This window comes from Podarcis vaucheri (assembly GCF_965113315.1).
Source record: "Podarcis vaucheri genome assembly, chromosome: 13".
In the NCBI taxonomy this organism is placed as follows: domain Eukaryota; kingdom Metazoa; phylum Chordata; class Lepidosauria; order Squamata; family Lacertidae; genus Podarcis; species Podarcis vaucheri.
Genome location: NC_138751.1, coordinates 33786189 through 33800230, shown reverse-complemented (window position 1 = coordinate 33800230; position 14042 = coordinate 33786189). Strand labels below are relative to the sequence as shown.

At 43.3% G+C, this 14042-nt stretch overlaps 1 protein-coding gene across 1 annotated transcript in view; it reads right to left on the bottom strand.

The window, feature by feature from the left end:
* The window catches only part of TBX21 (T-box transcription factor 21), a 57961-nt gene extending 46034 nt beyond the window's left edge, over positions 1-11927 (bottom strand). Inside the window, exon 1 of the mRNA XM_082197284.1 lies at positions 10634-11927. Coding sequence (XP_082053410.1) covers positions 10634-11262 — 629 coding nt within the window. The 5' untranslated portion in view covers positions 11263-11927. The remainder of the gene's footprint in view (positions 1-10633) is intronic.
* Positions 11928-14042: the final 2115 nt, after the last annotated feature.

Sequence of the window (14042 nt, the reverse complement as noted above, 5' to 3'; positions counted from 1 at the left end):
CTGGTCAGGGATGATGGGAACTGTAGTCAAAAAACAGCTGGGGGGGGCCAGTTCGGCCATCACTGCTAGCAGCAAAAAAGGCATTGGCTTGGTGATTTGCTCCCACTTAGTCATGTCTTGCTTTCTGCCATGCTGCCAATGGGGAAAGTTATGTTTATTTCATAAAAATTATATACTGTGCAACTATAAGGGGGGGGGGGAATCCCCAAATGCCGGTGACAAAAAGAACAAAGTAATGAAATTATGAGTAAAAACAATTATTTTAAACATTCAAAAATATTTCAGATCAAAAGCAGGTAAAAACACAGGCCAACACTGAGGAAGCCATCTTGTCAAAATACCCTCCCAAACTGGGAGATGCCCTTCTTGTGATGATGCCCACAAGGGAGGAGGCAAGCCATTTCCCTCAAAGTCTCTAAGGTGGCCCTGAGGACAATCTTTAAAAATTAATCTAACCATAATATGGTTCCCTATGTTTCTAAATTTTGAGGGCTAGAAAAAGAAGCAGAATGAAGAAAGAATCAGAAATCCGACTTACACTTTAGATGAAGAAAGTCTCTTCATTGCACCGGAAAACATCTTGGCTTTCTCACAAACTAACTCCAGCTCCTCAAACTAACTATCCTCAAATAGTTGCTCTTCCAAAAGTCCTCAGCCAAGTCACTCAGCAGGGGGGCGGGTCACAATGGAGGACATGACACCATGACTTTAGCTACCCTGCTTAACAATGGGCATGGCTCCACTTAATATTCATTTTTAAAAATATATATTTTAGTGGGTTAAGCGGTTTATTTAATTTATTTTTTTTTAAAGTTCAAGACCCCTTTCAATGCAGCTCAGTGATTTTCTGAAAAGGACAGGAATTGCCACACAAACACACACGCTTTTCAATATGGTGGGGTTACCAAAGGAAAATACTTCTGGCCTAGACTATGGCTGCTGTTTCTCACTTAATAGTTAAAAACAACCCCTCTCAACACCTTGTAGTAATCTGTCCAGTATTATGATGGTCAGGAGCAAGACTTCACCCTTAGGCCTCCTCATCCCCGTTTCTGCCCAGTGTGTTCTGCCAATAAATAGCTTTCCTTAGGCTGCAAGGAAGTGAAATGTTATAAGTTTGTGGGTGTCATGAGTTTGTGATTAAGCAAATGGCTTTGTTTCAAAGAGACCCAAGATTCTGGAGCAGAAGGTCATGCAAGTTCAGTTCTTTGTTTGTGCCCAGCAAAAGATGTTTTATCACGTTTTTAATATTCTGTTGGAACCGCCCAGAGTTGCTGGGGAAACCCAGCCAGATGGGCGGGGTATAAATAATAAATTATTATTTTTAAAAAACCAAAGGCCAACATACTACAGATCTGGATAGGATTTTCTATACAAAAATGGTTCTAGCAGGGGCCGAAAAGAGTACAGTGAAGGTGTCTGCCTGATCTCAATCGGCAGGCAGTTCCAAAGTGCAGGTGCTGCCACAGTAAAAGATTCATTTCCCACAAATGCGGAACAAGTGTTATGTGGCAATTGTTCTAACGGTGTGCCAGTTCTGATATGAGAGAGGGAGACACTCAAGTCATTTGAGAAGGGATGTGGTGTGATGTCATGGAAGGCACTCATTAATGGAAATAACTCAGCAATGTTTAACAATGGAATTGGTGTCGTTTTACCAGCCCGTTTCATTTCTTAAAATTTCCTTTCCTTCCCCATAATATTAGCTTGAGGAAACCATAAATCAAGAAACCATAAAGTTTCAGAATGGTTATTACTGTACTGCACATGCACACTCTTTGAAAAATTAAGTATTTTTTAAAACTGCTTAATCAATTTGAAAGACTGCGTTTTGCATTTTCTGCAGAAACAGAGAAGCTGGCAGAGCTAATGGGCAACCAAGGTTAAGACTGCAATTCTATACATGCTTTCATGGGAGTAAGGCCCAGTGAACTAAGAGAGACTTACATCTGAGTAGATGTGAATATATACCTTCCAATATTTCCCTGATGAAAAAAGGGACATCCTATTCAATAATAATAAAATTTATTATTTATCCCCCGCCCATCTGACTGGGTTGCCCCAGCCACTCTACATGGCTTTCAACACATATAAAAATATAATAAAACATTTTAAAACTTCCCTATACAGGGTTTCCTCCATATGTCTTCTAAAGGTTGTATAATTACTTATCCCCTTAGGCTCAGGGGTCGCATAACTCCATGCTCTTCTGCATCTCCCCATAGAAAACAGGAACCTCCTACCATAGGTAAAGGTAAGGTAAAGGTACCCCTGCCCGTATGGGCCAGTCGTTTCCGACTCTAGGGTTGTGCGCCCATCTCACTTAAGAGGCTGGGGGCCAGCGCTGTCCGGAGACACTTCCGGGTCACGTGGCCAGCGTGACGAAGCTGCTCTGGCGAACCAGCACCAGCGCAGCACACGGAAACGCCGTTTACCTTCCCGCTATAAAGCGGTACCTATTTATCTACTTGCACTTAAGGGTGCTTTCGAACTGCTAGGTGGGCAGGAGCTGGGACCGAAAGACGGGAGCTCACGCCGCCGCGGGGATTCGAACAGTCAGCCATGTGATCGGCAAGTCCTAGGCACTGAGGTTTTACTCACAGCGCCACCCGCGTCCCATACCATAAGCTCCAACATTTCTCTGATGAAAATAGGGATGTGCTAAGGAAAAGCAGGATATTTGGGGATCAAACCAGAAACCAGGACAGCTTCTGTAAATCTGGGACTGTCCCTAGAAAATAGGGACACTTGGAGGGTCTGCCTTCAACAAATACAGAAGATCACCTGCCTTCTGTATTAAAAAACGGTAAAATGATGATTTGTAACTGGCCTCACGCCCATAGTTTTGAGAAAGGCAGATAAGAAACGTAAACAAGCAAATAGACAATAATACGATAGTGATTTAAATGTCACACATAGCCCAAATTATTTTCACCAAATTATTAGGTGAAAGAGGGAGTGCTTAACTTTCTTTCTTTCTTTCTCTTTCTTTCTCCATCTTCACACTTCTCAAGCCCAGCGCCTACCATTAGACAGAATGAGACAGGCATCCGAAGCAACAGATGTTCTGTGTCATGAAAGGCCAGCAAACTGTTAGTTACTCAATTTTTTGTTCTTCTATTTTTACTGGTGGGGAGGCGGGGAGGTAATTCTGTGATTTCCTGCCTCAGGTGCCAAAATATATCTACTGGCCTTGGGGATACTGCTCTGCACCTTGACTGGGCAGGGAGGCTTTCGGTGGCAGCCCCTTCTACGGCAGCAAAATGTCTTACGGGCCGTACCTGCCAAAACTTTCTGTCCATCGTGGAGAGATTAGACTCCAAGAAGGTTTGCACATTTGATTTAAAAATATTTATAACCCCCTACTTCATCACAATGGGATATCAGGGCCAACTAGAATCATAACTATTTTAAAATACATTTTATAAACCTAAAATACTATGCAATAAAAGAGCGGATAAAAATGGGGTTGCAGCAACTCTCGGGGATAATACGAAACTCTTCAGGAGTGGAAGTTATTGTTCTAATTATTATTATTATTAATCTGCCCTTCATTCTAACGTCCCAGGGTGGACTACAACAATTAAAACACAGTATGAAAAATAGTTTAAAACAAAACTATCTGAAGAAGTGGTATCTGAAGAAGTGGTATCTGAAGAAGTGTGCATGCACACAAAAGCTCATACCAAGAACTAACTTAGTTGGTCCTTAAGGTGCTACTGGAAGGAATTTTTTTATTTTGACTATGGCAGACCAACACGGCTACCTATCTGTAACTAGTTTAAAACAAATTACCTTCACAGAAATTAGGTGGGATTAAAATATGCATCTCAAGTGTCAACGTGGTTTTATCAATAGGTGTTCTCAGGGAATTCTGGGAACTGGAATTCTGTGAGAGGAATTGGGGGGTGGGGTCCTCCTAACAACTCTCAGCACCATTGACAAACTATAGCTTCCATAATTATTTGGGGGAAGCCATGCCTCTTTAAAGTGGCATGGTGTGAATCGTATGGTGTGAATTTGGCCTCAGTCACAGATGCCCCACATCACGTCTCTTTGCCCTCAATGAAAGAGTAAACCTGTATCTGGACTATACCACTTCAGACTTCAAAGGTGGGGTCTGACCTCAAAACGTTCACTTCACATACAAATGTAGCCTATGAGGGAGAAGAGTTCTAGTCATACCTTCTCCCAAATATGCTAGATTTCAAAATGCAAGTAATTTTGGCTTTATATGTGTGTTTGTCCTGTGAGCTCTCCACCTGGAACCTGAAAATGCGTCACTTACAATTCTACCATTCTATGATTCTATACCAGGGTTTCCCAAACTTGGGTATCCAGTTGTTTTTTGGACTACAGTTCCCATCATCCCTCACCACTGGTCCTGCTAGCTAGAAATGATGGGAGTTGTAGTCCAAAAAACAGCTGGAGACCCAAGTTTGGGAAACCTTGTTCTATACTGTCCTGATTTACCACCTCAGTGACAATAGGCCTAAGACTGCAAGTTCGCTGGGACCAGGGACCTACCTATTTTTGCTGTATGTAATAATAATAATAATAATAATAATAATAATAATAATAATTTTTTATTTGTATCCCACCCATCTGGCTAGGTTTCCCCAGCCACTCTGGGTGGCTTCCAACAAAGATTACATGTATGTAAAGCACAATATATTTATTGAAACAACCACAAGGAATAATTTAAAAAAACAGTTTTCTTCTTTCTTCTGGAAGAAATTTAAAGACTATTTACAGAAATATTGTAAAATTAATGAATGTTAGAAGGATGTTGGATAGAAACTAAGGGGTTTCCAGCTGTAATGCTTTAGGAGATACAAAAAAAAAGGTTTATAAATGGGTAAAAGCTTAATGGTAAGGATTTGCTGAACTAACAAATTGAAGTGGAATACAAAGAAGGGAGGTATGAGGAGGTCTGGGGAAATAAGCGTAATGAAGATATGTTATGGAAAATTATTTGTTTTTTAACTGTTTTTATGTTGTATTTGGTATTTTGTTTCTTTTTTTTCTCATTGTTATATTTTAAAAAAACTTTAATAAATATCTTTTGAAAAAAACAAAACAAAAACAGTTTTTACATTTTGCACTCGGGTGGATACAGAAGACGAGCATGCACCTTTTACCAAGGAAGCACCTCTGAGAATTGTTTTTTTTGGGGGGGCCATGTTATTTAAAAACCTTTGGAAGCAACAGATCAAAAAGGATAGTGCCTGCATTTCTGATTATTTTTAAAGGGACACGTTTCAACTTTTACGTTTTCCGGCCCTTCGATCTTTGTGTGTTTGTGAATGCCTTTTGCACCGTCCCAGTACAAAATGTGAAGTGTGAGTCAGCCCCACATCTCAAAACTTGATTCTTGTTAGCCCTTTGCTCAACCAAACTCAGGTTCCATGTGATCCTATTGCATGGAGTGTGGCTTTAAAAGGCCCGACATTCAGTAGGCTGGAAGAGGAGGAAAGGATTTTGGTGTCTGCCGCAGCCTCTGTGGCTGTGACCCATATCATCTACTGCCTGGGGACCTTGCCTATCTATGAACCTTCGCAGCCTTTCAATTCTTTTTTTCCTAATTCCCCCCCTCCCTCTGACTGAAAGCAATCCCTTCCACAAACAGGGGTGTGAGTGGGTGTCTGTGGACAGCTCAGTGGAAGGATGGAAAGAACAGCTCTTCTCTGCACACACACCCCAACTGCAACCCCCCCCACGTTGCAACAGGGGGAAACTCTGGCAATTATGTTTGTATGGCGCTGCCCCCCTCCCTCCACTACAGAGCTGGTGCCTGGGGATTTCCAACTTGGTTGAAAATGCCTAATCACCTTACCAGTATATCCACAGATATACTGAAAAGAGGAAAGTGGAAAATAAAAGGAGGTTTGGGCGGGGGGGGGGGGGGAGGAAGTTGTGGAGCCACAATGGTGGTTAATAAAGAGGATTCACAGATCTGACAGTGAACAGCCTGGAGGTGAAATGAGGAAAGGTGAGAGATTATAAAAGAGAGAGAGAGAGAGAGAGAGAGAGAGAGAGAGAGAGGGATTCTGCTTAATTTCTAGGAAAAGGGCACATCAACACTGAGAAGTCCTTCACTCCAAACCTTGAAATGTGTGGCCTCTGTAGTTAATCAGCATGGATTAACTTTTTAGAGCAAAGTGCTCTAAAAAGGCACTTTATTATTGCCTTTTTACATCCATAGATTAAGACATTGAAAACCAAGGGCAAGGAGACAAATTAGTTTGGTTTCCCATTTCCACATGAACCTGCCTAACACGCCCTTTCTAAACCAGTTTGCAAACAGAAAAGCAACGATCCTTCATAGAGCTTGCTTCTCCAAATCTTTTCTGCTCAAAATATTTTTTTTTAAAAAATGTGAACTTTAGGGGAAAGAAGGCACAGAAATGTGCATGAAAATGCACCTCACTTTTTTAAAAAAGAAAATAAGTTGCAAACTGTTGCAGAAACTAAACTGAAATTAAGACTGGGGAAACAAGAAATGCAGAGAAATCAGAATTGACAGATTCAGCCATCCCTGTTGAAAACAGATGCAAAGTTTGAACTCTAGAACAAATCAAGTTAATTTCTCCCCCGCCCTCTCTGTGTGTAACAGAGTGAGCACAGAGAAAATTGTCACAAACACACTACCGTAATTTCCTTTATTAACAATATCTGTATCCCCTTCTTTGTACCATCAGAAAAACTGATGAGAGCTAAATTTTTACCACTGTTCTGTCTGCATCTTGCAAAGCCAGATGGTGTATTCACACATGACATTCAGTTTGCCCTTTGCATTTCCTAGCTCTGAAATGGGGATGGGGCTCTCTTAGGATCCATACTGGCGAGTAGCACACATTTATCCAGGTTTTAAAAGGGCTCTCTTGCATGGATAAATCAGTGCCCACAAACACCATAAGAGTCGTTATGATATTTTTCATGCCAAGTGAAAAAAACAGAAGTCTGAAAGATGCAAACTAGGATTTGATGACTTATAGACCTGGGCCAACTCTGCCCACTCACATACTAACCCTCTCTGTCCTTTTCACGCTTGCTTGAAATATCTGCATGCCACATAAGATACACTGAGCTCTTTGGATGAAGGGCAGGTTATAAACCTCACAACAGAGGCAGATTTAGGGGGGCGCCACCGGTTCACCTGCACTGGGAGCAGAGCCAAGAGGGCACCACAACAGTGACTTAGAGGTGACAGATCGGTTAGTTGGTGCACAATTTTTGCACTGTGTAATTTTGAAAACCCAAAGTCCCCCACTGCTCAGAAAGAACACCTTGGGATCAGTTTACTTGCAAGGTTGCTTTACCTCATATATGCCTACTTAATCACTTCAATCTGTGGAACTGGCACTGTTACAGGTGCCAGATAATACTAGTTCTGCATTTGCAAGAAATTAATCTTTGGAACTCCCTGTGCATCAACATCAGGAAGGCACCTTCAATGTGCCCACTGAAAGCATTTTTGTTCAGGCAGACGAGCCTATCTAGACATGTGTTCCAATCTGGTTTTTTAGTTCATTACCGATTTTACTTTTTTGAATATTTTAAATAGGTGTTATTAATGGCTTTAGACTTATAATTCTAAGTGTTTTGTTTTTTTCTTAAACCATTTTTAGGTTTTATTACCATCAAATGGTATATAAATCATGAGAAATAAAAATAAATGAATAAATAACTTGAACAAATTGCGCACAGCAATGGGCAACCTAGTCTCTTTTTTCCTTCTCTTCAGATTAGGCCGGGGATGGGTAACTGGCAGACTATAGTCCAGATGGGTCCACGTCATGCCTCTGTCAAATTTGTAGTCAAGTTTCCACTTTCAGAACAAAAGCTTTCCTTCCAAGCTGTAGAAAACAGACATTCAATATTCTAACATTACATTTCTTCTTTAGATTTTGTATGTAATATGTACAGTGGTACCTCGGGTTAAAAACTTAATTCCTTCTGGAGGTCTGTTCTTATCCTGAGGTACCACTTTAGCTAATGGGGCCTCCCGCTGCCGTGAGATTTCTGTTCTCATCCTGAAGCAAAGTTCTTAACCCGAGGTACTATTTCTGGAAGTGTCTGTAACCTGAGGTACCACTGTATATATAGGCCTCTATTTACAATGCTGTGCCTGACCTCAGTGGAAAAAGGATGCTGTCCTGGCCTGACAAGACTTTTAAAGGGGCTTGGTCATTCATAAGCGTATCAGTTTCAGGAGTACAATTTGTTAGTGTGCACACATGTGTCCAGTACAGGTTGTATGAAAAATTAAGTTGCCTCTAAAAAGACAGGCACTAACCATCTCTGGCCTAGCATGTTTTCATAAGCGGCACTAGAAACCTATTTTGAGAACCCTATCAAAATAGAGCTGTCAACCCATTAAAGAATTTTCAATCGATTAATCACCTGCCTTATAGCTCATTTACAGAGTGAGTCTGTACATGTATACTCAGACATAAGCCTCACAGAATTAAATGGAACTTACTCTCAGGTAAGTGTGTGTACAATCCTATGCACATCTAATTGAATCTCATGAGGACTTACTTCTGAGTAGGCACAGGATTGCATAAACTGATTATATTTATGTCCATATTACCAGGCTCTCATTTTTTTAAAAAAAGAACATTGAAGGAAGTGCAGGGTAGCTCAACATTAAAAAAAGAAACAAGTTACTATATTGTTAATATTATAATTCCCCCTTATGGTAACATACCAGAGCCAAAACAGCCTTACAAATAAATACATCAACAAATGTACCTTTAAGACTTAACCACACCCTTGAAATTGGCCTCCACTTTTTGTTAAAAGGGAGAAATAACACCTGAAAGGGAGAGAAGTCCGTAACTCAGACTTAACTTATCTATCGGAATCGACTACCTTAAAAACCTTGGTCAAAATAAAAAAATTCCTTCCAGTAGCACCTTAAAGACCAACTAAGTTAGTTCTTGGTATGAGCTTTCGTTAAACCTTGGTTTAACCTACCAGTTAATCTAATAAAAAATTGCATCCTGATGTTGGAGGACTAGAAAGCACAAGAAAGTCATTTAAAACAAAGACACAAGTTCAACCCTGAATGTATATTCCAAGTGATGCAGCTTTTGCATTCATTTTTTAGAGGGGAGGTTTTGTTGGTACTGATGGGGAAAGATCTACAAAGTTTTGCTTGTGTATTGTTGTTGTTTAAAGGCCTAAAACATGAAAGGAGAACTAGATTCAGCAGAGAACTAAATTTTCATTGAACTAGAACCTACTCTTCCTTTTTCAGGTCCCTTTTACACCATTTAAAAATAATTTCAAAACACACTATGCCAACAACTGCTGTGCCTCAGCCATATTCTCCAATCATATTGCAAAGTTTAAGTAGCAGCGTTTAAAGTCAAAGCTGGCTCTACCATTAGGCAGAGGGAGGCTGATGCCTCAGTTAGTAGATGCTGAAGTGCAGAGAAAAGCCACAGTGGTTGCCTGGAGATATGAAATGTGTAATATAGCACGTAGCCTCCTTTCTTCAGGCGCAAGGAGAACACGGTCCCATCCTCACTAGTGTTAAAGAGTCAGTTAGCAGTCAGGTAGGTTTCGAGGGGCGCTGCCATCTTGCAAAATATCTTAGCTCAGCCCTGTCACAGCACTGAGGTACAACTGCTTCTTCACAAATTTGGACGCAAATGCAATCCCAGCAGCCCAGCCACACTTTTGGCCTTCTGTTGTTGTTTTTTTGCTCTTACCTCTTACGCGGGACAACAAACTCCAATGTTATTAAGAGACGAAGCTCACTTTCCCTTCACAGCCTTCACACCCACGCCTCGCATTCTCCATGCTGCCCCTCAGCCATGTGAACGTGAGCGGGAGAGAAGACCGAGGGCTTCCCGTCACACCACTAAGAAACACGGGTTTCCCATTAGCACGTTAGGAATAAGACATTCCAGAGCGGGGCCTGTGACAGTCAGCGGGTGCATTTAAGGTACACCCCCCCATCACATACAAATAATCCTGGGAGCTGTAGTTCATTAAGGGTGCTGGGGATTGTAGCTCTGATGCTTGGGGAACCTGGCAAATTTAAGGAACAGGTGAACTGCGTTTTAACCGGCTTTTGGTTTGTTCCATTGCTGCTTTATGGTGTAGTTTCGTGCGCGCGCGCGCTTCTGCGAGCCCCCCAGAGAACTCTTCTTATGCGGCTGGAGTATAAAAGTAAGAAATAAAAAACAAAACAATGCGCGTTCCTCGAGCGTACCTCCTTCAGCCGCGCGCCCGTGGGCGCTTCTCTCTCCCTCCCTGGCAAGACTTTAGGGTTGTTTATGTCCTCCGCGGCGCAGTCCAAAAGCCAACAGCCGGTCTCCCAGCGGACATGTTTGCCCCAATTACGCGCCTGACCCGGGAATATTCCCTGCCGGGCCCACCCTTGCCAACCTCCCCAAGATCCTCTTCCCGGCGCGCTTCAGAAGTTCTTGGCGCGCAGCGGGATCCCTCGGCGCTTCCCACATCTCCTTCCATTGGGATCCCGCTTCGATCCCCAGATCCACACATTCCTTCTCTCTTTCTCTCTACTGAAATCTCGGCCTCCCGCTTCCCGCCTGCCGACCAGCCCACCCCGCGCCACCTCGTGCGCCCTCCGGGCCGATCGCGCGTTGCTGCTCACCTGCCCTGTTTCGTGATGATCATTTCCGTCTGGTGCTTGTGGAACTTGGCCCAGAGAGGATAGTTGTTGAGCACGACTTGGATCTTCCCGGAGATTTGGTAGCCCGGCACTTGGTAGAGAGGCCCGCGCGGGAACATGTGCTGGACGGCGGTCGAGTAGCAGCCTTCTCCCCCGGGAGCGCTGGGATACAGGTCCCCGGCGCTTGGGTAGATCTCGGCCGCGGACACCGAGAAGCCGGGATTCCCCGCAGGGGCAGCCGGAGAAGGAGCAGGAACCGGGGGAGGAGGAGGCGGCGGAGGTCTGTAAGAGGAGCAGTTGTTCACGGCCGGCCCTAGAAACCTGCCCGATGGGGCCGGGCTGCTCACCCCAAAGCCGCCTCCTCCTCCCTGCACCATCTGTGCGCCGTAGGTCAGCCCTAAGTTGCAGCCGCCTTCTTGCATGTGGGGCTCCGGGTAGTAGAAGCGCTCCTGGGGGACGCCGATCTTCAGCTCGGCGGGGTCTTTGGTCGCCGCTCCCTGCAGGTCTGGCGGCTCCTTGGCGAAACTTTGGCTCTCTGCCCCGTTCAGCATGGTGAGGGCAGCGGCGGTCGGGTTGGCGCTTCCTCCGGCGAGGGAATCCAAAGCGCCCATTGAAGAAAGGCTGGCGGGGTGGGGTGGGGGGGAGCGGGAGGGAGTTGGCAGCAGAGGAAAAAAGGAGGAGGAGGGCTGAGGAGGAGGAGGAAGGTAGGTAAGTAAGTAGGGAAGGGGGGGGGGAAGTCCCGAGGGTTGGCTCGAAACCCTCAAAGGCTCATCGTGGCTGGGAAAGGGGACACCCAGTGGTGTCCCCTACCCGAGACCAGCCTAGTCCGTTTTATCAACAGCAATCTGGTCCGTTTCCTTACTTGGCAGAACGAGGCTGCTCAATTTCGCTCCTCATCCTTCTTTAGCAGCCGTGCTTTCTCCTGCATCGCAAAACATCGCCAGAAGTTTGGGGTTGTTGTTTATATATTCGCAAGATCCGGATGCGGCAGCTGATGGGTCAAGATCACAGCTGCTTAACTCCGGGTTTCTTCTCTACTTTTTCTTTCCTAAGGATCTCAAGAGGGGGGCTATTTCCCCCCCCCTTTCTACTTTATTCTCTTCTTTGCTACTCTGCCCAGCCCATCCTCGCCGCCTCCGAAAACTGCTCTCTCGACCTGCCTCCTATTAAAAGAACAGCGTTCGAGCTCTCGTGTCGGCTTCGCTTCCATTGGCTGAGCGGAGTTTCCAAGACACGCCCACCTCCGCTGCTCCTTCCCCTTCACTGCTGCAAGCTTCGCTCCAATGAATTAAGAAGACAGGTCCTTCCAAAGTGATCTCCCTATTATTATTATTATTATTATTATTATTATTATTATTATTATTATTATTATTATTTCCAACATGCCAGTTCTGTATTCTTGTTTTTTTTGCCTAGTTATATCCCAGAATAATAAATTTATATATGGTTGGTGCTATTTTGGACGGAATATTCCTCCATTCAAATATAAGTAACTATTATAGGGGTTTTTTTTGGGGGGGGGGTTCTTCTGAAACTCAATAAAAAATATATTTTAAAAAATGAATTAAAACCAACTACCTGAGTAAAACTCTGTGGGGTCAGGGCAATGCTTATATTCTATTTTCAGGTTCAGATGTTGTATGAACTCCTAGTTCCCACTTCAGAGGTTGAGCATGCACAATCAAATCTGCAGGTTGATTATAAGATTTCCAAAAAAGGGGGGGGGGGCTCACATATATATCTGTGTGCACAGGGAGCTGCCTCCACCTGAGTGTGAACCCTGAAAAGCAGGGTTCCTGACCATGTGAAGAGAGCCGTCTGTGTGAACAGTTCTTGTTCGATATGCAGGGATCAGGCGTGCAAGACCACTTCCTCCCCCTCCCTCGCACCACCCTCGTTGCTGCTCTAGGCTCCTTTGGGGCAAAAGGAGTAGTATAAATGTAATAAGATAAAACATAAAATATTAAGAGGGTTTTGTTTTTGGTACATCCCAGTCACTGCTTATTAATTAATGAAAGTACATCTTTGGCCCTCCAGATTTTGTTGGACTGCAACTCTCATCATCCCTGACCATTGTCTGTGCTTGTAAAGCCTAGAAGCTGGAGTCCATCAACATCTGGAAGAACAAAGGTTTCCCTGTCTGTACAGAATAATAGAATCGTAGGGTTGGAAGGGACTTTGTGGAATCATTTAGTCCAAATCCTGTAATGTAGGAATGTGCACCCATACAGGGATCAAAACCGTGGCGTTATCAGCACCACACTGCAACCAACTGAGCTAACCAGTAAGCCTTGATTTAAGACTTTCATAATAACCTCATTTCCTCCGACGAAGTTCTTTTCTGCAGCTTTATCCTCCAATCAACCCTGGGAAGCAGGTTAGGTTGAGAGATGGTGGCTTGCTTTAAAGCCATTGCTAGCAATTGTAAGGATCATGGGTGTTGTAGTCTACCAACATCTGCAGGGTCACAGGCTCCCCACTTCTGCTTTAAATAATGGGTCTGGAAATTAAGATTTACCATCTTGATTAAGATGGTAGAGCAGAAGATGGAGAGAGCAGAATAGGCCTCATTAAGATGGAGAGAGCAGAATAGGCTTCATACAACATTACCAGGAGTGATTTGAACATAAATGTGATTATATTGACACCTGGATTTGAGATACTGATCTTAAAATTCATTGACAAGTGCCCCTTTAGAAAGAGTTCACTGCTTTAATATGAAGGAGATCTATTTAAATCAATCCATTTTAGGGGATCTTTTTCTCTTTCTCTCTCTCTCTCTCAGCAGAATGTAAACAATTAAAGTGGCTGTAGGTACTTCCTAATTTGAATTTGCCTGTAAACATTCTCAGTTGCACCCAATTAAGTTAACTCTGAGTAGACCCAATGAAATCAATGAACCCAAGTTTGTCATGGCCATGAACTTCAACGAGTCCAATCTGAATACAACACAATACTACTTTGATGGTTTTTAGTATTACCAATTATAGAACTGAATTTAAGGGACTGGGCCGGGGTGCATTAAGGGGTTGGGAGGAATTATCAAAGTTTAAACATTGTCCTGTACATTCTGATGCTTAAACATAATTGTCCAGCATTTCACTTTGATATGCCTCAATGCCAAATTGCAAAGATAAAGTCATATCCCTGCTCCTCATATTCTCCCACTCCATAACTGAACACTGGCATTTTTGCCATGTCTATGTGTATTTCTAACTCTAGCCGGGGAGTTGAAGAACTACATTGTCTCATTTTTTTGTTCTTGTTCAGACTAAAGCAAGCAGATCATACTTAGGGCATATGATTTGAGATTTCTTACAACCAACTCCTCAAATCCGTTATCAATTCAATCTTATTGGGGAGGGCTGAGGGAAATCCTCCGATGTCAACA